This window comes from Pezoporus wallicus, unplaced genomic scaffold, assembly GCF_028554395.1.
Source record: "Pezoporus wallicus isolate ANWC-B61680 ecotype Strahan unplaced genomic scaffold, APGP_CSIRO_Pwel_v1 contig_3815, whole genome shotgun sequence".
Lineage (NCBI taxonomy): Eukaryota > Metazoa > Chordata > Aves > Psittaciformes > Psittacidae > Pezoporus > Pezoporus wallicus.
The window spans coordinates 3,059,810-3,086,789 of NW_026637911.1; the positions used below are offsets into that span (position 1 = coordinate 3,059,810).

Here is a 26,980-nt window from a genome sequence, read left to right on the forward strand (position 1 = left end):
GAAAGACCAGATCTTCAAGACCATTCTCAACAATCTTTGGGAGAGATGCCTGATGGCTGGAGGAAAGCAAATGTCACTCCCACCTTGAAGAAGGGTAAGAAGGAGTGACCGAGCACCAGCATGTGTATTGCTAGTCCAGCGAAGTTGTGGAGTCTCCATCCCTGGAGATATTAAATAGCCATCTGGACATGGTCCTGGACAACCAGCTATAGGTGACCCAGCTTGACCCAGGTGGGCTGGCCAAGATGATCTCCAGAAGTCCCTTCAAAAGTCAACCGTTCTGTGATTTTGTAGTACAGAATCCATGTCCAAGGGTATCAGACTAATCCTGCCTTTGCCCATAAGGATACGTGGTCAACGATTCTTCAAAAATACTTTCACCAGAGCAAAACTGAAATTTGTAAGATGATACCTTATGTTTTCAACCACCACAATGGTTCCTTCTCTGCCTTCTCCCACAACATTTTGTCCTTCCCAGATTAACTCTAAGTAAGTTATTTTCATCAGCCAAGTTGGGCTGAAATCCTTTACAGACTTAGATACTGATAGTGATTTCAAATGGAAATGCCCTAATATGTATGGATAGTGGTAATAATTCCTTCAGACATACAGAGTTCCACACGGCTCCCAGTGTCCCATAATATTCCCAGGTACAACACTTTTCAGCAAGCCATTAAAGCCAGACAAACAGCTAAATAAGGAGGTTAGCATTTCTGATCAGTTCTCTCCTTCAATGTCTACAATAATAAAAAAATGAATCATGTTCATTAATAAATTAATTAAAAATAACTAAATAAATTAATGAAGTTATCACAAATAAAGATTGCTTGAAGACACTTTAAAAAGTCATTTGTCCCAGCACAGGAAAAGCTACACTTGTGTACGTTCTAACAGATACTTGCTAAACTGCTCCTAAAGATCTTCACTAATATAGCTTCCACACAAGCACTAGGCAAACTGTACATGCATTTTAAGTTTTCCCTACCTAGCTGAATCCTCCCTGATGCAACTTACCTTCCTCCATGCCTCTGGTGTTTCAACACCAGAGGCATGGAGAAGATATTATAACTTTTCATTTTTCAGCGACTCTCTGCATAATTAAAGATTTGCCCATCTCCTTCATCCCCTGGGATTTTCTCTTCAAGAGGCTAAATCATCTCATATACATGCCACATTTCTTAGGCATCTGTTTATTCATTTTTATTACTCTCCACTGAATTTCAACTACTCCACATCATTTTTGAAGGATGGTGTCCAAAAAAGGGCACACTATTCCAGGTGGGACCTCACCAAAGTTTAGCAGGATGAAAACTTCTTCATGGCACTTTCAGGCTAGTGTCTATACATTCCAGTGTGGTATTTATATCCTTCACGATGTTGACTCCTGCTCAACTTATATACTATTATGGCTCCCAGATTCTCTAACAGAAACTTCTACCTGCACCATTTTTCTCTATCTTGTCTCAACCATATAAACCATCCTTACAGAATTTCACTACCTGGCATTTATCCTTTTGACTGATACCATAATATCATAACCATAGCTTGATTTTTCAGCATAATTTTGGAATATAATCCTGCTATGAGATGTTATACTTCTCCCAGCCTTGTGCCATCTGTAAATTCAAGGAGTATACACCTAAATTCATTTCTTAATGATTTAAAAAAAATTGAATGAAGGTAGTTCCCTAAGAGATCACTGTTCAAAAAAAAATCCTTCCACAATAGGAGTAACTATTTATAAATACTTTAGGGCAACTATGACTCAACTGTATATACTGACTATATATTATTTTCAGTTTCTTCAAAGCCATATGCTTTATATGTACAGCACTGGTAAGCAGAACAAGCGGCTGTGTTAAGGAAACTCGGAATACAAAGGAGGTACTGAGGTGTTGTGAACAAAATGTAATATTGCCAATATATAACGATAACCGAGAAATAAAAACTTCATTATTAATATTATATATGCAATTATATAGGAATTTAAGTGAGAATATCAGAAACAGAGCTCTTAATAATATATCAGTTTTATGGCCTATTTTTCCATTTAATTTTGTGAAAATTTCAAACTGTAGTCTCAAAAAAAACTCACAGCTTTCACATCCTGCAAGTATGAAATGCCACTTAAACATACATATTTGAAAATAAACTAAAAGACAGCAACTTAACTATTTAAAGCTTAAATAATATCAGAAGTCACATTTTAAAAATTTAAAAATTTAGAATAATAAATATTATTTGGTTTCTCTTTAAGAAAAAGAATATTTTCAGCTCCATAGTTTAAGTTCTACTCAAAGACTGAATGTCCTAGCTTTGCCAGTTTCTGTTATACTTTCAGACAGCAAGAAAAGTAAATATTTCACAAGGTTCTCATACTGTCTTAGCACTGTAAAAGATCCATGGATGAAATACTGGCCCCATCAAAGTCAGAATTTCCTCAGCTTTCACAGGCCCAAGATTTCACCTTTTATCTGCTAAAGTTTTGAAACTTTACAGATATTTTAGAAGCATGAAAAAATTAAAATACATTTTCCTAGTCCTTAAAAAGCTCTTCATACATATTATGTAGATTTGTATAGCATTCTATGGATAACCAATATCACAAATACCATGCACGTGCATAGACATGCTATATATAACACAACATGTCTGATCATTCCAGCTCCTCATGCACAGAAAATGCATCCCTTCACTTGGAGTTTCATGTATGGAACATTTGCAGAAAAAGGCAAATGTAGCAGTAGTAACTCCTTAGCTTGTATTCTAATGTAATAATTTGAGTTACTGATATGGTGAGTACGACCTGATTTTCAGTTTCCCTTTGGAAATGAGGGGTCGGAAAGTAAATGGTGTTGTAAAATGCCCTCAGCAGGGTGTTCTACATGGGCAATAATTTTAAACATACTCTCCAGTACGTTTTAATGCTATACAGACATTACTTATTCTAACAAGAGCAGCTTACTTACGTCTGGGGCTCCTTTTCATTTTGCTGTTTTTGCTGTGGTTGAAGAACGTTATTTACCAGCTCAGTGATCCCACTAAAGGGAAACCACCTGTTTAAATAAGCAAATAATGTGACTGAATAACCAATAAAACCACACTAGTTTAAATGTTTTCTTATCCAACTTTAATAGAAATATATAGGCAGAAAAGCTAGAGCCAATGGGAATGTTAGCTACAATACTAAGTCAGCCACTAGGGATGTAAAGGAAATAAAGTTTTACAGTTCACCAGTTCACAAGCAGGCAGAAAGTACCTACATCCAGCTAACACGTGGATGAAGTAAGAAGCTGCAGGTAGCTTACTTACAAGCCAGTCAGGAAGCAGATGACAAACTAACTGCAGCCTATCAGGTATTAGTGAAAGCTAATACCAACAAAGGTGCAGGAAGCAGAACATGGCAAAGGTAGAAAAGTCAAGCCTATTGCATTTTTAAGATATTTTACTTACTGTGTCAGCTGTGGTTTTTGCTCTTCTTTGACCCTAAAAAGATAAGTTTGCACAACTGAGTGCAACATGTTGTAAAACAACTACCCTGAAGTCCTATAATCTGCATCATATGGGCAGGAGAAAAGTTCTTACTTTGAGCTAAAAGGATTTCCTTAAATACCTGTTGTATATTTATATTAATTGGCATTCTGTTCTTATTTCTATTTAGAATTAAAAATGGGGAATGCCAAGTATTGAAAGCATTTACTTATAAAATTAAATCAGTAATGTTCTATAACCAGTTTCCAGTTCTTCAGATAGAATATCATGTTAGAGTATTTCCAGCAGTACATTCAGCCAAAAATGTAATGGAAGGTGCTTTGATTTTTTTTATTTTTATTTACAACCTATCGTAGAATCATAGAACCAAGTAGGCTGGAAAAGACCTTTAAGATCATCGAGTTCAATGTGAATTTATAACATGTAACATGTAATTTAAAATGCAATATCCTAATAGATTAAAAGAAAATCTGCAATATACGTATTAAACTACAATGATGTCAGCGCCTGCAGACAATGTAACTCTAAAAACTATGGAAGGAAAACTAAGGAATTTTAAGTAAAATTTACTAAGACTTGCTAAAAGAAATAACTAGATAATACATACAGTAGGTCTTTATAGTACTGATTCATATTTATCCATTGTCTTTAGGCAAATACCCTATCAGTGAGCAAGCCAATGTTCTATGCAATTCCTCTCAACCAAACCCACAAATGCAGGCATACACTCACAGGAATATTTGCATCCTTTAATTGAAGATACTGGTCTTAAATATCAAGTTAGGGTCTAGCTTCCCTATGTACTTAAAAACCCAAAAAGGTTCCTAAATAGATATTCTGAATGTCTCTATGAAGAATATTCTCCTACCTAACTAAAAAGCGAGTGCAGGCTCTTAATATAAGTGGATGCTTAACGTTGGACAGAAAATTAAAGCTCACCAAAATAGCTCCTTCACCATATGAAAGCCCAGTGACTACCTCTATAACCAGGGGTCAGTGACCACACAAGAACTAAATGAGTGGACACACTCAGAACTTTCCAAAACTGACTAGAGAAAGGGAAAACTGAACATGTAGCACACAGCAAAATGTCTTCTAGCACGGTTTTGCCTCTTCAGCACTTTAGAAATCTATACACAAAAGCACTTTAGAAATCTATATTCCAAGAAATGTTCCAGTAAAAAAAAAAAGAAAAAAGAAAAAAAACCCACTCACAAAACACCAAGCAAATATATTCCAAAATAAAGAAATATAAAAATAAAAACTTCTATTACAGTCACAATTCTACTTCTTAATCATAATATTATGTTTAACCAAGATTTCAACACATGAATTTCGAAGGGGGAAGAATGGAAGGGGCAGGGAATCAAAGCATTTCCATGCTTTTTCCACTTAGCAGCTTAGGATATTTAATTCAAATCCCCCAACATTAAGAGCCTAAAAGCTCTATACGGTCAACTGAGAGAAGGAAACACTCCCAGACAATGATTCAGAGCTCCTAAATTGCATACTAGACAGCATAAATATCACTTCCCTGGCAACTGGACAAAGAAAACTGAATATGCAGCTAATGCTTATATTCCTCTCCATACATGACTTCCAAACGTATTTATTGGACACTTTTAAAGCTTTTACTTCATTTTGAATTTTTCTATTGAACTAAACAAATGAAATCTGAGCACTTCACATAAACAGATTACAATCAACATCCTTCTTTTCTACAGCAACCATGGTCAAATATTTTTCAAATGTGGAACTGACATCAAAACACAGTAAGATCAAAACTGCAACACAGCACACTACTTCTCAGTGTGCTGTTTGAAATCTTTGTGCTTTTTTCAAGGGTATGTAGCATCTTTACTAATAATACATGTTCAGTAAGTTCAATTCCAGCTGCAAGCCCTTGGTATCTCTTAAAATCTCACAGCAGATTTTTAGTTTAGCAGCATTAAATGAAAAATATTGTCCATTAGCAGACATTTTCAAAACCCACTTTTATAATTATTTTTCTAGCATTTTATAGACTGTTTTCTAAGTCGGGACATAATTTGACTCTCCAATTCAAAATATATCTCCTATGAAATAATCTTTTCTCTTACAATTTTGTCTCATCCACTGTACACTGTCCAACACTGCAGTTATGTGAGGACAACAGCTTCCATTATTACATAACTGTGACGCATTCCTTGAGCACTCTCTATACATTCTTCAGTCCCTGGATTCGGCAATAATCTTCCTTGACTTTATAACAGCCATGGAGGGCAAGCTACAATTTGAAAAGAAATTATGAAAAAAATCTATTGAAAAAATAGATTTGACCATATGAAATTAAACTAATATTGACCTTGTGGAGCAACAGGCCTGAACCCTTCAGGTATACAGCACAGATATTTATCTTTCAAGGTCAGAGAATAGACAGAGATTCTGGATATATATCAGCAAGCCACAGGCTAATGCCTACTACTCTTTTTCCAAAAGACTTTTCAATAAGGTGAAATCGGGAGTAGAAGCGGTAGTAACTGACAGAAATAATGATATATTAGATGAAACACACAAAATGGGGTTTAACACTGTTGTGGTTTAAATACCTTTTTCTAGACACAAAGGACTGAAGAAACTTTACATTCTTAAACCCTGCCTATATACACACATATGTTTGATTTCTTTGGTTACAAAAACTGCTTTGTATTTTACTGGATTGTATACTCCTGATGATATGCATCGCTTTCTCCCATCCTTCCAAAATCAGCAACTAATTGTTTAAAAGAAGTGGACTGACAGGTCAGAAAAAAAAACAAATCCAAACATCCATTTACTCAACAGACCAACTGAAAAGCCCCAAGCAGCATGTCCATACTCTGCTTCTTCCAGACTCCAACTTCCTTTTACGTTCCCGTATCTTTTCAATCTTATCCTCTCAGAACTCCTCCAAGAACAATGTCAGTCCTAGTTATTCACTAGAAACAATTTCCGATTGATACTAGCTTGCTAAAATCACCAACAGGCTGCAGATAATGTATCTGATTAGCAGTGATGTGGACAGTGCTGCATAGCAGTGTAGGATATTAAATACCACCTATTTTCAATGTTCATTATTTCTGTCACTGTAAGAACTCATTCAACACTTTGAATAAGCACCAAATAAATTCTAAAATGTTAGAAGAGTCTAAAGCTTTCATCACACTTGTCTTTGCACAGATCATAATTCTGTATACTGCTTCACTTGAAAACAAGCCCGGATTTGTCTACTTGTCAACAATAAAGAATTTTTACACCTTGCACTTTGTCATCTGGAACCTCTGCCATTTGAAACACTCACAACTTGCAACTCCTCTGCAAGCCTACACAGTTCAAGTGACAGTCCCTTTTGATCTTTTTCAGGAGTATCATTAGGTTAGATCTCAAGTCTCAGTGAACACTTTCTGATGTTAGATCCTCTCCTCGTACTAAACATTTCCTCAAAGATTGTGGCTAGCCCCACTGTCACAGAGCATGAATAGAACAGAACAGAACACAACAGGACAGAAGAGGGAACAGAACAAGTAAAACAGAAGCAGGAAAATTATTTTTAGCCCTTTAAACTCCTAATACTAATACTTTTGTATCCTTCAACCGACTGCCATAAGAAAAAGCTCCTTTCTAAAATCTACTATGCCAAAACCATAAGGCATTCTTCCCAAAAGATGCATTGGTCAAAGGTAAAGCAACAAGCACTGTCACCAGACCTCTACTTTTACATCCTTGGATGCATAGCCACAAAATCATGGGGGGCAGAATTGAGGTGTCTCAGTCCATGAAAATGAGCTGTAAAACAAACTACTCACCTCCTAGATAATCTGAAATGAAACAGGTATCTAGTTCTTCTCCAGTGAAGCTTGAGGAAATCCAGATTTTTAGAATCAGCCAGTCTTGGCATGGATAAACATCTTAGTATCTATTCAAACCCAATGCTCTCAAGATTCACAACTTTGTCATCCATGGACCTAATAAGCACACGATCTGATCTGCAGGAGTAGTCTGGATGCACCTAATGTCTCCTAGAAACACGGAGTTGAACATAAAGCACGTAACAGCCCACGACACTTTCATTTAAAAATGTTAAAGGTCAGTAGTTACAGCCCTTTGCCCAGTCACTTTCTATGCTCTCCTTATCTCCTAACCACTTCAGTTAGGTGATGAGGACAGACTACAATGGAAGTTTTTTCTAGTGCTTTTGTTGAAGCTGAGAAGATTGGAAATACAAATCTTTTGTCTGGGATCCTGATTTCCTTCATCCATGAACAAAACCTCTAAACATTTATTTGTTATTACAATTAAGGTTGTAATTGATGTTGCTGGCATCAATTTAATAAAGTTGTTGATGCTCCTACAGTAGCTTTTTTTAAAAATATATTACCTAGAAAGTCTATAGAGTCAAACACTTGTATGAAATTTTAAGTTTAAAGAACACAGAGCCTGATGGCCCAAAACCAAAAGCAGAATATATGTGCAGAAGTCTCAATGAGCAATGCTTGTTACATTACATTTGATTATGTATTAAGATGAGATTAAATATTAATGCACAGAACGATCTGGTTTTCCTAAAGCAAATCATACAGGAACAATAAGGGGTAGTCTCAGATCTATAAAAAGAATTTTCAAATTTTGCTTTCTCTATTGTACAGAGACAATACTGACACTGACCTTCAGCTGTGTTCACAGTAAAGAAGAAGAAAACAGTTGAGAGAAGACCTTAGCAAATTATTTTGTCTCAAATATAGATTTCTAGTTACACACATTAAAAAAACATCTGCAGAGCTGCTATCTTTCAAATAAAAACAACAGCATGAATGCTAACTACTTGACACCCACATATATCCTAAAGTGAATTAAACTGAGTGCTAATCTTAGAATTTCCATTTGTTCTTATCTGCATTCCAGACTGCACTAACCCATATGACAGTAGAGAGCCAGCAGCCCTCTCAAGTCAAGATGTCAACACATAGTATTTGAGGGGAAGTGTTCTCTCTCCATCTTCAGTATATGCCTGCCTCAAATTATTAGAAGATTTGAACTATTCCAAAATTATTTGATAATTGGCAAATGTCTTCTCAATGCAAACCTAGTGAAAAGCAAAAACTGAAGACAAAACTATATATTCAGTGTAAGGACTTTAAGTTCAGTAGTGCTATTTCTTTCACAGAAGTCTAAAATGGAGATATTACTAATTCATGGGACTAGTGTGACTACATCATGCTACAGATTATTCTAAAAGTAAAGAGGATTCTGCAGAAGTCAAGTCCTGTAAATAGTAAGAAGAGTATCTCTGTGTTTGTGACGCTTGGGATAGCTGCTATTAAAGTAAAAAATCTTATGAAAAGTCGATTACTAACTAACAAATGCCTATCAAGGTGATAATTTTAAACCCATCCTTTGCAAACTAATCCTTCCATCACCTGACCAAAGAAGATCTGACCCATCTGACAAGCAGAGACACCTACACCCTTTAGGGCACACCGTTGAAAATTAAAGACATATCAACAAAAATTCGTAAGTAGATCAAGTAAAACCAACTTAAATTACCTAATAAACTAAATTGTGTGGGTATCCAACACACACTAGATCAACACATTTGTTCATGTTTTGTAGTTACACATGCTGCTTACCAAATGTTTGTCAAAGTCTGTAAAAACTTCAGGTTATAGGTAAATCCCTGCCATACTCCCAAAGGAGTTGATAGTTAGAAATGGGACAGTTTTTATCAAAGATTTTAGACAAACAAGTCTTAACTTGCATCAATTTTGACACTAATACTTTAGAAAATACATACTAAAATGTGGTCCTCTGCAGCTAAAATCATAGTGCTCAACAGCCCTGTACTTTCAACTCTAAAACGGAAGAGACTGGCAGTATTTTTGATTCAGAGCCAGTACAACAAATCAGAGTGTTTACCTTAGGATATGAACTCTTCAAGGCAAAAATGTTTCCCATTATTTGTTTCTGGAGTAAGAGATAGAGACAGTGTTCTACAAAGCAAAGCTCCCACACTTCTTACCCATTTCCTGCCTTGGACAGACTTCTTCCTTTCTGTTATGGTGTTGATAATAAAACCATGAAATGAGTGTCAAATCACAAATCAGCACATGAGAAAATGATTGTTGCACAACTATAATAATAAATTAGTACTACACTGAATGGTAGCCATTATGCTATGTGCAGTTCCAATAATTAATTCATGGATCAATGCTCTCTTTTGAAGGTTATCTAAAATTGCAAGCAGCAGGCCTCAACCAGGGAGGCGATACTAAAAGGTCAATTTTAAAAATCTAGTGATTGTCCAAACCTACCACATTGTTTAAAATGGGCTACTGCAGCTTTTTCCTATATTTAGAAAATAAAAAAAAAAAAGAAAAGAGTATTTTGGTTATCACAGAGTAAGTGAGAATTTGCAACCATCAGCATTATAATTGGTTGCCATGTGGAATATGCCAGCTGCTTCCCACTTGGGCATCTTGCGTCTACTGAGGGAACGAGGCATGTACAAAAAATTGGAAAAACAAAAATTATAAAGCAATAATTAGTAGAAAGTCTTGGATCAAGCAAAGTTGTCAAAGAGGGACAATAAAAATAGCCAGAAGACAGTAACATTATTCATCCTGTATAAATATTATTAACATAAGAAAATATATTCACTGAAGAAGTGTCTTCCAATCTTAAAAGTTCCAGAAGCTTTTTTCAGGCTCTCACACTACTAACTTTATTGAATTAGGAGTTTCACCAATTGGATCTTCTCTGGGTAAACAGGTCATTACTTGTTAGCTGTTCATCTCTGACACTATATTATATAACTTCTGCAAGATAAGACCAGCTAGCTTGCAATGGAAGGTTACCAGTCAGCCTATGCTAGGAAGGCAGTAAGAGCAAAACAAAGGTCCAGTCAATGCACATAAAGACTGTCATGGGCAGCAGTTAAAAAAAAACAAGCAAGTTTTAAGGATTCCTTGAGCCTTAGTAAATATTTCTTTAATAGAAGTTTACCTATTCAGTTTCTACTGGCTCGTTCAAAGAGCAGGTATTATTACATAATTAATTAGAATGAATTTTCAAATCCAGTTTCAAGGACATGAGACATAGGTAAGTACCTCCTTGAATTTCACCAGTTTGTTTTGTTGGTACACACCTTTCTGGATTAAAACAAAAAACAAAAAACAAAAAAAGGCTGTTTCCACAAGTACCCACTTTCTTCTCTTTAAGGAGCTACATTGTGAGACAAAAGTTTACTCATTTGTCATCTGTCCTGCAGTGTATTTCATCACACTGATGTCTCTCACGCGATCTGAAAAGCCCTCGTTTCTCTATAACCTCAGTACTTGTATTACATACAGGTGGAAAAGCCATACATGGGAGCCTGACACTTCTTCAAGGCTCCACATAAGCAGTAACTGCCTTCACACACAATGTTCAGGGTGTCCTAAACTATGTTAACAAATTTTAGCTGCTTAAGCTTTAAAAACATATATATATAAATTCATTAAAAAATAATTTAAAAAAAAAAAGAAAAAAGTTTTATTTGGGTTTTTTTCTCTCCAATTTAATGTGACTTTCCTATCCTGCAGATATGTGGATATTTCAGGTACGTGATTTAGGACAAAACAAGAATATTCAACCTAAACCAGCAGGAATCAAATTAAAAAAAATAATAATAATACTGGACTTTCATTTTCAAAGAAGGGACACAGGCAAAATTGTCCAATTTTCACGTAAGATTTATTACTAACTGTAATTCTATGTAGTCATGAGGACTCCACAGCAACTCTCGAGTGAGATCTGGGTTGAAAAATGTTTGAGTTACATATACAACTACAAACCACTCCCTTAACAGAGACTAATATTTGACAGCTAGAATTTGAATGTATCTATTTTTAAATAAAACTGAAGGAAATTCTAACTACCTATTACTCCATTACTGTTGTTAGATTGAATTTAGCCAACTACTCTAAAAATCAGGTTTTGCCACGGGAGTTAGGTTTAGGTTTTGGGGTTTTTTTTGCTGCTTCAACAGTAGATGGCATTCCAAGCATCTCCTGCAGAAAATGCTTTCCTAGATGTATGTGCTGTCACCAGCTGCTGCAGTGAAATATGCAACCCTGGGCTTAGATGCTAGCAGGTGAATTAAATAAAATTAATTTTAACTCTGTAATTAATTAGAAATGCATTAGTAATTACTTTGGTCTTGATATGTTATTTTGCCTTTTAATAAGGATTTTATAACATTGTTCGCTATAGTATATTCACCACGTGTAATTCATATACACTAAAGAGCTTAACAACTACATCACAGATATTAAATTAGTATTTCTCAGACTGTCACATTTAATTGTGTGCAATGGACTCAGATTTCTTGCAGAGTGCAGGCAATCCTAGGGAAGGATTGCTTGCAGAGGAAATAACAGGAACAGAAGTAACTAATATTATGAATTTGTTCTTATTCTCAGCCTCTTCAAAATCAGCTTTACAGAGAGCTACTTTGCAAGGCAGAATAATGTCCTAGATCTACTAATACATGAAGCTCTGAATGACTGCCCTATAATAAACAGTAGTACTGGCAGTACAAGTACTTCATCAGTAAGGCCAGCTTACTAAATGCAAAATATGTAAAAGATCCTTGCAAAACAGAAACATAATGCAGCTTCTGCTATGAAAGCAAGATTAGAAACTAACATTTAAACAGGAAATTAAAAACCAGGAGAAGAAAAATAAATGAGAAATACAACAGCAATGCAGAGTCTGTTGGTCCAGACAAATTTTGTGACAATACTTTCAAATAGATTTTTTTAATCTAGGATAGTGTTATACCTACTGGAACAAACTTTACTGTACCATCTTCTTGTTGAAGAACAGAAAATTTAATTACACATACAGATATGGGCATGTTTAATGGCCAATTCATCAAGAAATCATTCATTTTTGCTGATTTGCTGTTGCTGTTCACAAAAATCGTGAGAGGTGAAAATTATATCATTATTAAGGAAAACTTTCAAAGTACTTCTGAGGAAATAATTCCAACATCCTTAAGGCCTTCTGTTATAAAAATAAAATGTAAAATACCACTTTTTTTCTGAGAATACAATTAGTTGAATAAAAATATCAATGTAACACTTTTAGCTTACTTTTAACTCCCTGTCTATTCTCCAGAATTTATTACTTTATATCTGGGAAATCACTGGAAATTACTGTGATATAATCTGATACATCTGTGATATAATCTGTCTATTTACATACGATAAATGAGGTAAATACAATGCCCAGCTTACATGGTATTGTAAGAAAGCACAACTGTTTTTCTTTAGAAACAGATGTGGTCTGGTGATTCATTTGATGTGTGGAAGAGCCAGAATTATAAACAGAATATTACTATAAATTGTCTGCGTAAGTAGCTATAGTAACACAGTTCACTATAGTGGAAATGCTCTTTTCCATAGGTTTTATAATCAATGTTTCACTAAGAAATAGAAGATATCAGTCTACTGTTTTACAGAAGTTCGCTACTTCTGTCCACCTGTTTCCTCTGATCAGTGCTCTGGTGGCATTTGTTGATATTTGCATATTTATTTTCAAATGAGTCATAGTTAGATAATACTTGAAACTTACCAAATTTTTCTAGACAACTTATGCTTATTTTTCTGAGTCCCCTTGCCTTATACTATTTGCTGTATGAATAGCGTTCTCCTAACCTGAGGGGTTGATTTAAACTGGCAACTTTTGTGGAAATTTTTATTTCTTATGTTGTACAAATGTTTTACAACTACCAAGTAAAGTCATTCTAACACTTTATTATAGATGCAAATTAAACTGGAGTGTTGTAATCGTTCACAATTATTTTTATCTATTCACGAGGCATTAGGATCAGGAGATGAATATAATCCAACGCTATAAACATAGCCAGATTTGAAATTACTGAGAAATCTGCCTGCATTCCACTCTCTCTACAGTTAGTTTCAACTTTCAAGGTTTTAAAACTGATGCTCAAAGAACACTTACTTGAAAAAAAAAAAAAAAGAAAAAGCTTTTGCTGACAAACTTTTGCAGAACACATTAGTGCATTAGTGAGATTAATCTTCAACAATTTGGATTTTTTTGGCCCAAAATTAAAAATCTTTCTAATAGCTTCCATATCAGAAATTGCACACTAAGCAGAAGCTTAAAAGCATTTAAATGATCTACTCTAAAAATTAATCAAATTATTTATTTCAAACTGAGGTGTGAGGGCCTCTGATCAGAACTCTTTAGCCTCTCCAAAGTATCTTGTTTTGGCTGAGAAAAGCAACAGTTTTGAAAGCTAAAACTACATACTTTTTATTCATTTTCATTAACTCCTTCCACATATTAACCTCTCCAGTGGCCAGCACCTGGATTGGAGACATTTCCTAATTGAGTTAGTTGTGCTTTTACTCAAGCTACTAAAATCTTGCCATACCAAAGCGTTGCACTTGAGAAGTGTGATGTTTTCGGTCTATTAGATCTGATATGCCAGTGTACGATGGAAGTTGATGAATCAGGGTATACTAAATTTCAAGACTGTAGTGACATCGCATACTTATTTTCATTTTGGGTGTTAATTTCCTTCAGTGTTTTTTTTATAGGTTATGCAGCAAACTGGTTTAATAACCAGTGAAAAACATCTTAAATTTATTTTCTCTCTTCACCACAGAATGCAGAATGAAATGAGGATCTTATCTGTGTAATTTATTCCCATTGCTTAATGAAAGCAAAACATCTACTGTCTAAACAGGGTCCAGGAAAGAACTCTGGAATCCAAAAATAAAAGACCATTACCAAACAAAAATTGTGTCACTATTTAGCAAACTCTGTGTTTATTTACTTCCTTTAACTGGATTTCATAGAAAAACTACTCACACATGTGTAAGTATTCCTCTGAACAAACCACCTAACTTCTGAGATCTTACATAAATTATAGTCTTAATAAATAGAGGTTGCTCAGACTTTAAGTTTCATTCTTCCGGTTACAAAATGCATCACAATGGTTCTGAAACTTGTACAGAAATTTCTGTAAAAATCAAAATTCTTTCTCAGAAGTGGTTAAAATTTTTGATCATGTAATTACTTTTAACATAGATTTAAAAAAAAATATATAAATCAAGTAGAAGTGTAAGTCTTACATTTTTCTGTCTGGCCTTACTTCTGTCTATTTTTTTCCTTACATTAACTTTCTAGTCTAGAAAATCTTTCAACAGCCAGAGGCAAAATCAAGTGTCTAGGCTGGTAGTATTTAAACCTTTTCACCAAAAAACATTGAAAATTTTAAGTGCACAATTAAACATCATAATCTAATTAAACTACAGTATTCTCACAAAAATTAACATTTAAACATTGACTCAGCACCTAAGCTTACTGAAAAGTTGTAATGCCCCTTGCATGACATTAGAGAAGAATCTGAATTTTGCTCCTTTGCTTTCTGTTTCCTTGGAATACACTTAGGAATCAATTAAGAACTGAGAACCCTCTCCCTGACATACATGGTATCTGCAATGCTCACATCTTTGTAAGAGTGGTCAGTTTTGGATTTCAAAAACTTAGGATTGGCCATAATAAGTGTAGGAGGAATGCAGGGGTACTAAAAATCAACTTCAGTTCCCTCAGGTCTCACATTCTTTCTTCAGCAAAACTGCACCTCTACTAGAGGCATAAATGGAATGCCATCTATAGAAATACTTACCTTCGTGAGCATCATTGCTCATAAACATACGTTATTCAAACTCTTCTGTGAAAAGAAGTTCTAAATGTTTAATAACGGAACTCTGAATCACAGCTCTGGTTGATCACTTAACTCCTAACTCTTTACTGTAATGCAGACACTCCTTGTAATTTCCAGCTAATTACAAGCATTCATGTCTGTTTGCAATTAAGGTGCATTTAAAATGAACAGAACTGCCATTCATGGAGAAACTATATATAAATCAAAATTAGTAAACACAAAGTGACATCAAAACCTGCCCTGGCATTTTTAGGAATATGTTCTGCAAGATGGTATTAAATCCTTCCTCAAGTCAAGATATGTTATCTTTTGCCACTTCTCTGTCCACAGAACCTGACAACCTGATGCAGGATTAAATTACATTTTCTGGCATGATTTGTTCTTGACAAATCCACGTCGACTGTTATTCATTGTTTTTTATCTTTTAGATAGTTACAAGATCTTTGCTTATTTCTTCTACTGTTTTTCTGAGAATTAAAGTGGACTGATTCACTTTTAATACTCTGGCTCTTCTTCCATTCACGCCACCCCCACTTTTTAAAGGAGGATTCTGTGTTTGCTCTTTTCTAGTTTTCTCTAAGAGCATATCTAGAAAAGAGATTCCATCAGATTTTCTCAGCTCTTAAAATACCTTAGAATAAAATTCACTAGACCCAAGTAATTGGTAATTTTACTATTACTTTGTGACTCACAAATACATTCAAATTCATGAATTTAGAGACAATCTTAGCATCTCAGTTAATCAAAATAGTACCTTAGCCAACAGAAACAGAAAACTACTTTCTATTTGGTCTGAATACAAATATTAGTTAAAAGTCTAATCATGACCTTCTAGGATCAGAATATTGGTGACCACTTTAAGATTTTTCCCATTCTTATTCCTGAAAAAAAAAATGCAATAGTTCTGTGTAGGTACTGAACACTCTCTCCTGCAGTTAAAACACTTGTATTAAGCAAGAAACAAAATTTGTAACCGTTAAATACTTTAAAGCAACAGGGTCTTGGAAGGTACAATGATTTTTTTACTAATTCAGATGATCCCTAATCACCAAAGACAGAAAGGATTCATCACAGAGGCCCGTCTGTGGAAGTGACTGCTTGTTGCAAATATTGCAGATTTATTTTTTTTTTTAACTTCTATGGTCTATTCCCCCAAGATCTCATGATTTTTAGTCACAGCTGAATTCTTATTTAAAACGCGACCCTGATGGAGAATAGCTTGTCACAGTTGTAGAAACAACACATTTTGAAACTGAGCCTTACTTACAGTCTCAATTTTTTCATCTAAAAAATAATACTCCTTTTTATTTGGTTGGTTAGTTGCTTTTTTTACCTCAACAGATACAGCAACTATAAGGAGAAAAAGGACCTAAGGAGCTAAGCTGAATCCCAAAACTCCTAAGATGGTATACAATTCAAAAATTTACTTAAAACTTTTCTCCCAAACGATGTACAGCAAAAGAGCAGACCAGCAAAAACTGCCTTTCAGAAAAGATGTGCAAGAATGGCATGAAGATGGGAAACATTAGTGAGACCTCAGTTCAGGATTTTTAAAATTTATTGGAAAAATGATAAGATCAGTGAGTTGATTCCAATCTTATCTATTTCTATATACAAAGGAGACACAGACACTTTAAATAGTGTTTTGACTGTGAAGTTAGTTCATTTTCTCTTCCCCTTTGGCACTCTAGCTCCTTGATCAACCAAAATATTAGTTTGCAGCCAGCCCCATTATGGCTGAACCAAGTAGTCATCTTGAAGCAGAGAAAAGAGTTATGAATGAGGAGATAATCAAGATTGGTTTGCACTCTGAATACAAGTACCATCTGGTTTGGAAGCCTGGGCTTGTTTCCTAAGGTATATACAAGGACAGTACTGATATAGCCCAAAAATTTTATTCACAAGGAATAGAAGTTGAGAGTGTGAGGGTGGGGAGGGAGAGATTTAAACAAAAATGCAAATTTTGAAAGTTGAGATTTTTTGAGTTCTGAAACATTTTACTCAGAATAGTAGTGAAATGTCACAATTTTAAGTCAATATTTGGTGCATTTCTAAATATGTTCTATTTTAATCTCACTTTCCTTAGCTTAATACAATAATTGCTCAAAGAGATTCTATTACAGATGTGATGGATGAAGTCATATCCTAATGGTCCCTGTTCTGACTTTAAAAAGTACTTAACCACCCTTCTCTTCTCTCACTATGCACTCAGAAGTTTTCCTCTGTGTGTGAATCCAAGCATGCAGCCTTTTTCAACTGGTCACCCCCTCCAAGATAAGTCATCTTCTATAATATCCTCCTCATATATTATTATTTCAAGTTAATACAATACCACCACACAAATATAAATTTATTGAAAATGTACATTATACAGTTGATATTTAAATAACAATTACTAACATTATCTAAAGACACACGTGGGTTTATGTGTCAATTTTTTTCATGCATTGTCAAACAAACCTCTGTAGTCTGCATAGCTAAAACTACAGAAGTTTTTACTGCCTAAAATGATTTTGTTTCAACATCTCTGATAATAGCTGTAATCCGAGCAATGCTAAAAATATTGCAATATTATCTCATTGACCGAAGTGACTAAAAAAAGCACCACTGTGACAAAAAAAAAAAAGCTACAATCAATGAGACAAGATGAAACTACAAAAATATAGAATTACTGATCTTCAGAAAGAGAAAATAGCAAATTCTTCCAACTCATGTGAAAAAGGATCTCTACTTCCTGGAGAACTTGTGTACATTGGCTTTAAATGCACCTCAAAGAAAAGGTTGCACCTGGAAGAGAAACACTTAGGCAACGGAAAACACTCTAGATGGACCTACAAAAAGCACATAAAATTACTACATAAAATTACTGCATAATGAGCTACACATGTTTTTTACTGCTAAGACAATGCTGCAGAATAACACTGATTTGCAAAATATTCTTAGAACAGAAAGTAGTCATGGAAGTACTCTGCCTTCTTCCACAGTTCTTACAAGGAAATAGCAAGCTCTTTTGATTTCAATAAAATAGCATTCTATAAATAAAATTTATTTATATCTTTACAAATAAGAACAAGAGTTAGACTGATCATGGCTTTAGAAATCTTGCCTAATTTTTCCACGATGCTTCAAAGCCCAGCTTAGCATCTGGATGTGCTGACTTTTATCACTTATAACGACAACAGGCATTTGCTACTTGAACAAGATCTCCTCAGGAATGAAGAGCAGCTGGTGGAAGCTGAGCAAGATAAAGTGAATGGGCAGAAGAGACCATTTTGAAACGTTTGTATGCCTATTTTGTTGAACATTTCTATCCTCAAACTCTTAATTCAGTCAAATACTTAAGAATTCTCTTGGAATTCCTTCTGATAATGGCCTACCATAGAGCACCTACAGCTGTTTACTCCTTTCCTAGCTCATCAAGATATTTCATTTCATGCTTATTGGTGCCCATATTTATCAGCTGCCGTTATCGTTACCTATCTCCACCACAGTAATGCAAAATTCCTCAGCAAGAAGCTATGAGCTGTTATCAGATTCCCATCCACATTTTTCCACATAAGGGCTGTAGCCTGGTTTTCTACTGTCTGCATTGATTTTTAACAGAAGAGAGCACTGAGTGCAAAGTTTCATTTCTTATGTTCAAAATGTTCAGTATCTTGTGACCAAAGCATCCAGGATAAAGGTCATGGGCAACAATTTCACTCCTCAGGCATAATAATGGTTTTAACTTACAAGAAAGGAGACACAGCTTTTTTACAATAATCTTTGACTCCTAAACCACCATGTCTTTTGATCCAGCTGCGAAGAGCACTGATCTCACCTCTTCCACTATGAACACAGAGAAATGCACATATTTAAAAACAAACACCATGTTAAAATAAACCTCACTAACTGCACATGGAATTCCTCCCCCAGGGAGAGAATGTGAGAGAACAAATCAAATGTAACAGATGTTACTCATGTCATTTAATGCATGACTGAAAGACTAAAGACACTATGTTGATGAGGACGACATAAGAACCTCTGCATAACAGAATGGGATCAGCACTTCAATATCTATTGTTAAAAATGAGGGAACAGTTTGAAATTTAAAAAAAGACAATTCTCATTTTCACATTTAATTAAATTGAGAACTACAGAATGCTCAGAAAAGATGCTTCAGAATTTCTGATTTGCCAAACCCCCAGAAGACTATGATTCAAAATTAATATTAAATTAGCCACAGGTGACACAGCACTGTGGTCAAACTGATAGATACTAACAACAGTCTATTTGAGATGTCTCGTATTGTTCCTGTGTATGATTTCCGGATGCAAATGGAGAGACTTCATTAGAAACAGTAAACAGACTAGTTATTAAAACCGCAAATGAATATCTAAATTCCTATAATCATTGTATTATTAATTATAGGTATTATCACAGCAGAAAAAAATGATTGTGGACTCAGATGCTTTTTTAAACAAAACAGGATATTTGTTTTGTGCATCACTGATATCAGCTCTGAAAAAAAGCTACAATTAAAAAATACACAAAAATGTACAACAATTACATTTATTGGCAGTTATTTAAAAGCCTTGGTGTTCAACCCAAACTTCCATAAAAGGAGCACTTAAACATTAAATGTGTTTAAATATCATTAAAAATATTTGGAAAATGCTAACTACTTTCCTAAATACCAGTTGAAATTCAGAGAATTACTAAAGAAGCTGCTCAACTAATAAATGAAAAAAAATATATGATATGTGAACATTGTCTGTGGAGTGGCCAATGTAGTCTTTTCTGTTACAATAGTCCATGTAGACAGAAAATGTTAGCAATTTTCTGTAAAATGGAGCAGAACAGCAGCATCTGTGATAACACTGTTATAATTAACTTATTTTATCTTAAATCATCATCTCCATGATAACTATACAAAAAATATATTCTGGTTGGAATGCTAATGACGACTTAAAGGTTATACAGCTCTTTAAATAGAAATCAATTGATTGCAGATACTGTAAGTCACTTCTTGAAGAAAAAAAAAAACAGAAATTAATTATTATTCAACCCCGGAAAAGAAAGGCAAATTCCCTATAATCATTCTTGGAAGGGATTATAGCCCAGGATTCATAGCCTTGTATACAATTGATAGCTTAGAGTTTTTTAGCACTCTCAGACAAAAAAAATAGCTCATTCCATACATAACTGATACATAAACAAGTATCAGCCCCACTTCTTATATTTTATTCTGGCATCATTCATTACACTGCCCATTCATTTCCAAATCTTACTGCAGTTTACAAAAGCAAATATTTGAATGAGGATTCAAAAAATTTTCTGTACAAATAAAATTTGCCATTTGGCTAAATGACAGATACGTACTAGTACTGGGGGGGGGGGGGGGGGATATTATTATGATTTTCATTTAAGTAAATAGTGTCCAAAAAGAGACAAATTATCAATTTAACTTTGTCATCTGAAATGCTGTGACAGCAAAATCTATGCAATGTTCCATTTTTGTGATAGCTGAAACTTGTTACAAAATGTACTAGCTGTAAAAAATATTAAACAGGGTAATATGTGCAAACACAGTTCCTGTAATTGTTCTCACCTGAAGCAAAACACGTCTAACAAGCAACTATATCAAGCAACAATACAGGTGGTTTCTGACAGATGCCATTGATCCTTCTTTGTTTAATACAGAACAAGATGTCACTAACTGACAAAGCAAACATAACATTCATAGAATCATTTAGGTTGGAAAAGACCTTTAAGATCATGAAGTCCAACCATAAACCTAACACTGCCAAGTCCACCACTAAATCAGATTCCCAAGATTTGCTTTTTGAAGGATTTATCACAAGTGTCAACAAGTGGACTGGCTACTTTCATTATTAAATAATTTTTAATGTTTTCAAAGCATACTGTACAAAAGGGGTAAATTCATCATCTTAATGTTCTTGGTTATGAAACAGGCATTTCTTCTTCTGAAGTTCACAGAAGTTATCTAAGACATGCCAATGAAGTGATAAATAAAGGATGCCATCTTCTCTAGTGGAAAACGAGAGACTTACAGCTCCAAAAATTGTCCTGCCATGAAAAGTCATTCAAACTTGAGGATTAAAATAAGTAGGCAAATGAAACATGCCCAGGAAATGTACATCTCGACAAAATCTATTAAAGATATGTTTCATGATCTTTCCTACTGACCAAATTTTCAAAAACTATGTGCATACTTTAATACACTTTTGACAAGAGATCATGTGATGTGTATCAATAATAACATGTTTACTAGCTATTATCAGTATTTCTTTTTAGTTTTATAATAAAGATGAATTCTGCTAGTCCTCAAACTTTAAAGTTTAATATCCAGAAATAACGGGAAGAAATAGCAGACTAGGTATTTCTAGCTATCTCTCAGCCAAAGTTTTAACACAGATCACTACAAAAAAATTTACAATCTGTTATACAGAAGTTAGACCAGATGGTCATAATGAATACACTTTTGGAGGAGCTCCTCATAGCTTTAAATCTACGACTTAGCATTTTAACTATGTATTATTAGAATTATAGACTAGTTAGGGCTGGAAAGGACCTTAAGATCACCTAGTTCCAACCCCCCTGCCATGGGCAGGGATACCTCCCACTAAACCATGTCACCCAAGGCTCTGTCCAGTCTGGTCTTGAACACTGCCAGGGATGGAGCATTCACAACTTCCTTGGTGTCCTGGGTTCAGCAGTAGCAGTCATTTTTCTCCTTCTTAGTAGCTGGTGCAGTGCTGTAGTTTTGACTTTCAGCCGCGGAACAAAGCTGATAACACTGATGTCTTTAGTTGTTGCTCAGTAATGTTTTCTCTGACCAAAGACAGAAATGAGTCTCATGCTGAAGGAGGAGGGGAAGCTGGGAGGAAGCAGAGACAGAACAACTGACCCAAACTAGCCAAAGAGGTATTCCATACCACAGCACGTGATGCACACTACATAAACTGGGGGCAGTTACCCAGAAAGGCAGATCATTGCTTGGGTCGGGCTGGGTATCAGTCAGCGGGTGGTGAGCAGTTGTATTCTCTTCCCTTGTTATTTCCCTTATCATTATTATTGGTGGCAGCAGCAGTGGTTTGTGTTATACCTTAGTTACTGGACTGTTCTTATCTCAACCTGTGGGAGTTGCATTCTTTCCATTCTCCTCCCCATCCCTCCAGGAGTGGGGGGAGGAAATGGAGGGAGTGAGCAAGCGGCTGCGTGGTTCTGGGTTGCCAGCTGAGCTTAAGCCACGACACTTGGGCAACCCATTCCAGTGCCTCACCACCCTCACAGCAAAGAACTTCTTCCTTATATCCAATCTAAACTTTCCCTGTTTAAGTTTTAACCCGTTACCCCTTGTCTTAGCACTACAGTCCCTAATGAAGAATCCCTCCCCAGCATCCTTATAGCCCCCTTCACATACTGAAGGCTTCTATGAGGTCTCCATGTAGCCTTCTCTTCTCCAGGCTGAACAGCCCCAACTTTCTCAGCCTATCTTCATACGGGAAGTGCTCCAGTCCCCTGATCATGCTCGTGGCCCTCCTCTAGACTTGTTCCAACAGTTTCATGTCTTTTTTTATGCTGAGGACACCAGAACTGCACACAATACTCCAAGTGAGGTCTCATGAGAGCAGAGTAGAGGGGCAGCATCACCTCCTTCGACCTGCTGGTCATGCTCCTTTTGATGCAGCCCAAGATACAGTTGGCTTTCTGGCCTGTGAACTCACACTGCTGCCTCATGCTGTTTCTCCTCAACCAACACCCCCAAGTCCTTCTCCGCAGGGCTGCTCTGAATCTCTCCTCTGCCCAACCTGTAGCTGTGCCTGGGATTGCTCCAACCCAGGTGTAGGACTTGGTATGGCTGTATGCTGAATTACCTTTAAGACAGCTTAAAACATTTTTAGTAGAAATGACCCGTAATTTTTAATTTCTTTCTGAAGATAAAGCCTAAAATGTCACATTGAAGAAAAATGTTAATTATGTCAGATAGCAACTATTATTTCTTTAGCCTTATTTTTTTATTTTAAGTAAGATAAAAGAAGTTTCTATTCTCTCCTAAAACAGCAAGTCATTCTTCATTTTCTTGACTTAGTGATCACATACAACTACCCTGATCTTTAAATATGAATCTAATACAGAAGACTACTTAGAAATAATGACGCTTATAAGCAGAATATTAAGAAGTTATCATAAATAAACAAATAAATCAGCACAACACTATTCCTTTCTAAATATTTCGTTGAAGTAACTTATTTCCACAGAATGTTTTTAGTTCTACTAAAATACATTTATTTTTGCTTTGAAAATGTGTAGAATACAAAATGGAAATCAGCAAAAAAAATTAACAGCCCCACTTTCAGTAAGCAATTGTTACACTATATGTGATTATCGTATACATTCTTTTACTCTTCATTTGCATGTACAAAAGTAGATAGAAGAATTTTCAAGGCTGAAAAAGGTCAGCTTACACCGATGCAACCATGTGGCTTTTCTCTGCCTTGAATACAAGGTTAATGTGACACCTTAACTGCCACAACAGTAACTGTGAGTTAAAAAAAAGAAAAAAAAAAAAAGAGTTTTCTAAGTTTAATATGAGTTTACAAAAGAGTCTGTCAAGATTTGGAGACCTAAACTTCTACTTCAAATACCAGCTGGGTTATTGTATTGGAAACGTACTTCTTGAAGTCCCCATTGATCTGTCACTGTGCTTCATTCCTAATGAACTCAGAATATGAAGATGCTGAACAAGAAGGAATCCTACTTTTGCAATCAATCAGCAATCTTGCATATGAAATTACTATAAGGACTCCTAAAATGTCAGATATCTTAGAATAATTAGTATTGACAGGAAAATATACAAGAGGCATATAGAGTGAATTAGCAATTGAAAAAAAAAAAACATTTCAAAACAGACTTCTGTCACCAAAGGACAGTGTGATAATGATGAACATTAAACTAATCAGAATATCAGAAATTAGCCTTAAATGATGGGAAAAAAATACCAGTTGAAGAATGGGCCATATTGCATTATTTATTTAGTCATTATTGCCAGAAGGACAATTTGCAAACTCCTCATCCTCTGTGGCCCAATAATCAAGACAACAGTAACAAGCATTCATTAGCCTGATCCTCAAAAATAGCCCAGCCAGACCCAAGTTTTTGAAAAGGGATGTCAAGCAGCTACTTGTAAATCACAGAAAAACCTAGAAGGCAAGACTCAAAACCTGTCTCAACGGTTCTTTCTCTTGTCTTTTACTTGTTCTTTTGTTTCCCTCCCGTTACCACCACCAGATCAGAAACTTACTTCATAACCACAGCCTCATGGCTGCAGCACCCCCTTGAGAAAACGACGAGTAAGGCAGCCAAAGCAGTCACTTCTTCATGCTAACAAGGCTTCATGCTCTGCCTGTACTCCAAAGCAGTGAGTTCCAAACAACAACTAACACAGAGATACAGCTTTTCTCTTGCTTTCTTTTACCCTCCCTTTATGTGTGTTTGTCAGTAAAACAAAGAAGAATAAAACTAACAATGCTAGCCTGTCTTGTCTAGTTCTTTTCTTTTTTCATAATGGGACATCTGAAGACTGATATGAAAGAGAGCTCTTTACCTTTAAAATTCCCTAGCTAGCATGAAAATATTAAGAGGTACCATAAAGAAAAAAGTGTACTTAGCATTTTACACTTTAAAATGTTTTAACTGTGTTCCTTCTTTCCCTGTCACTTAATCTAGGGCTTTTAGGAAATTTGTGTGTATGTGTGTGGTCCTCCTTTCCATAGGATTAAGCAAGTTCAGGTATCTTTTCTAGAACGTTGAATTTCTTTTTACTGTTCAGGAGTATAAAGCCACGTTGTTAAACTATTTGCTAAACTCATTCATCCCCTCATATCTGACAGAATATTGGTCCTCTATCGCAGCTCAGCTAGTCCATTATTATAATCGGCACTCTGGCAGCTTCCTGAGTATTAAATGCTCTATGAAGTTTAAGACATCCTTATCACTCCTACACCAAATCAAAATGCTCAATCACTAAACAGAAAAAAAAGACAGGGAAAAGTAATCCAATATACAAGGTAGTAATACCATATACAGACAGGGGAGGCAATCACCATGAGGTCAGAAGTACACCTTGCTAACTCAAAAGGTTTTGTAAGGTCAAGCAGCGAAATTATTAGTTTCATAATTCTGATTGAGAAAATCAACATAGCATAATGAACAAAGAAGTGAACTGAAATTTACTGTTCCTTGATATCAGTGACTTGGTGATCCAGCAAAGTTATTACTTTGCTGCAAAGACAGAAAGACCCACAAACTACAGCTATTTACGTCTTCATTTTATCAACTGCTATAATATTAACATTGTACTGCAATAATCTCTTTTCACACTGATATGAGAGAGTAAATGACAAATACGTAAAGTTATTTGATTTTTATAAAAATATGAAGTATACTTTAAAAAGTTAAATCCCAGTTTCCATCTCAGGAAGAATAACTGAGGTCATCCTTTCATTTACTGCAAAGACTTTTCAATATAATTTAAGAGATTATTTAGAGTCTTAGAAAGAAAAACTACAGATTCGTGTAGTGGGAAGTGCTGGCTCTTGTGCTTCAGGCAGGCTGTGTGCATCACAGCTGAGACACAGCACTGTCCTCCTAACCAGGAGCCATCAGTAAGAAATGACCATTCCTGGTCCACACTCCATCATGTACCTAAGCACACTCTAAGCAACACAGAGCCTCCACAGTCACAGCCTAGCCTGCAGAATGATACTGATATGTTTCATAAAAATGGTAAGTCAGCAAGTCAATTATTTTATTCCATATTTTCACCAATCAAGCTAGATTCTCTCAAAGTTTCAAATTAGATTATATCTGCTTCACCAAGCATACTTTAAAAAATTAACTCACTACTGTAATTGTCACTTTTTCCTTGTTTTTTACTCAAGAGCATGAAAGAAATGTTACATCAAGCATGAACAATTCATGTATCGAATACAGACAAGCAAACTATCCTGCCTATTCTCAACTAAAAAAAGAAAAAAATAAATAAAAATATGCCATCAGTGAATAGTTAAAAAAAACTTAATTTCTCTTTTTATAATTTTAAATATCAGGTCTCTGTAATATGTGAACCATACCGTTTTTGTACCATAAGTGTACCTTCACATACAACAATCTTCTGATTCTCCCACAAACATATTTACAATGAAAAAAAAAAAAAAATAAAAACCTTTACATTTGAGAGCTGTGCTGCCACAGACCATAAAATAGAGTCATTTTTTGCTTATAGCGTATAAAATAGAAAAAGTCAAAAATACTGTCTTAATATGTTCACTTTGTGTTTTTAAGTCACAGTCCTCCTTTTATAAGCACATTTTCATGACTCTTCACCTCCACTATGATCTCCAAGATAGCATTGCTCTGACAATAAAACAAGTTTTATTTCAATTTATTGACTATTTTTTCCACTGTGCTACATTTTATGTTACCTTTAACCTCTATCTCCTCTATCCATCTTTAACAGAACGATTTACTGAAACTCCTTTTCCTGGTATCTGAATTTGTGAATGATGAAGAACATAAGCAGAAGAAACAAAAACTACAAGTTTAACTTGAAATTCTCAGAATTTAAAACAACCACAATGCACTATAATTTTTTTCAGGAGTTTTGTTTTGTCTTTTTTTCTGCTTTCTGAAAGCTGACAGATTCAACCACATGTACATGGAACTCAA

The 26,980-nt window shown here is 35.1% G+C and overlaps 1 protein-coding gene across 39 annotated transcripts in view; it reads right to left on the reverse strand.

Annotated features, from left to right (window-relative positions):
• The window catches only part of RIMS2 (regulating synaptic membrane exocytosis 2), a 455,492-nt gene that overhangs the window by 396,669 nt on the left and 31,843 nt on the right, over positions 1-26,980 (reverse strand). For 25 of the 39 annotated variants that reach the window (XM_057408236.1, XM_057408231.1, XM_057408232.1 and 22 more), the window contains exons 2-3: positions 3,454-3,486; positions 2,970-3,056 (exon numbers count right to left, since the gene is read on the reverse strand). The exons of the other annotated variants lie outside the window; for them this stretch is intronic. In XM_057408236.1, coding sequence (XP_057264219.1) covers positions 2,970-3,056; positions 3,454-3,486 — 120 coding nt within the window. The remainder of the gene's footprint in view (positions 1-2,969; positions 3,057-3,453; positions 3,487-26,980) is intronic. 39 annotated transcript variants of the gene reach the window in all.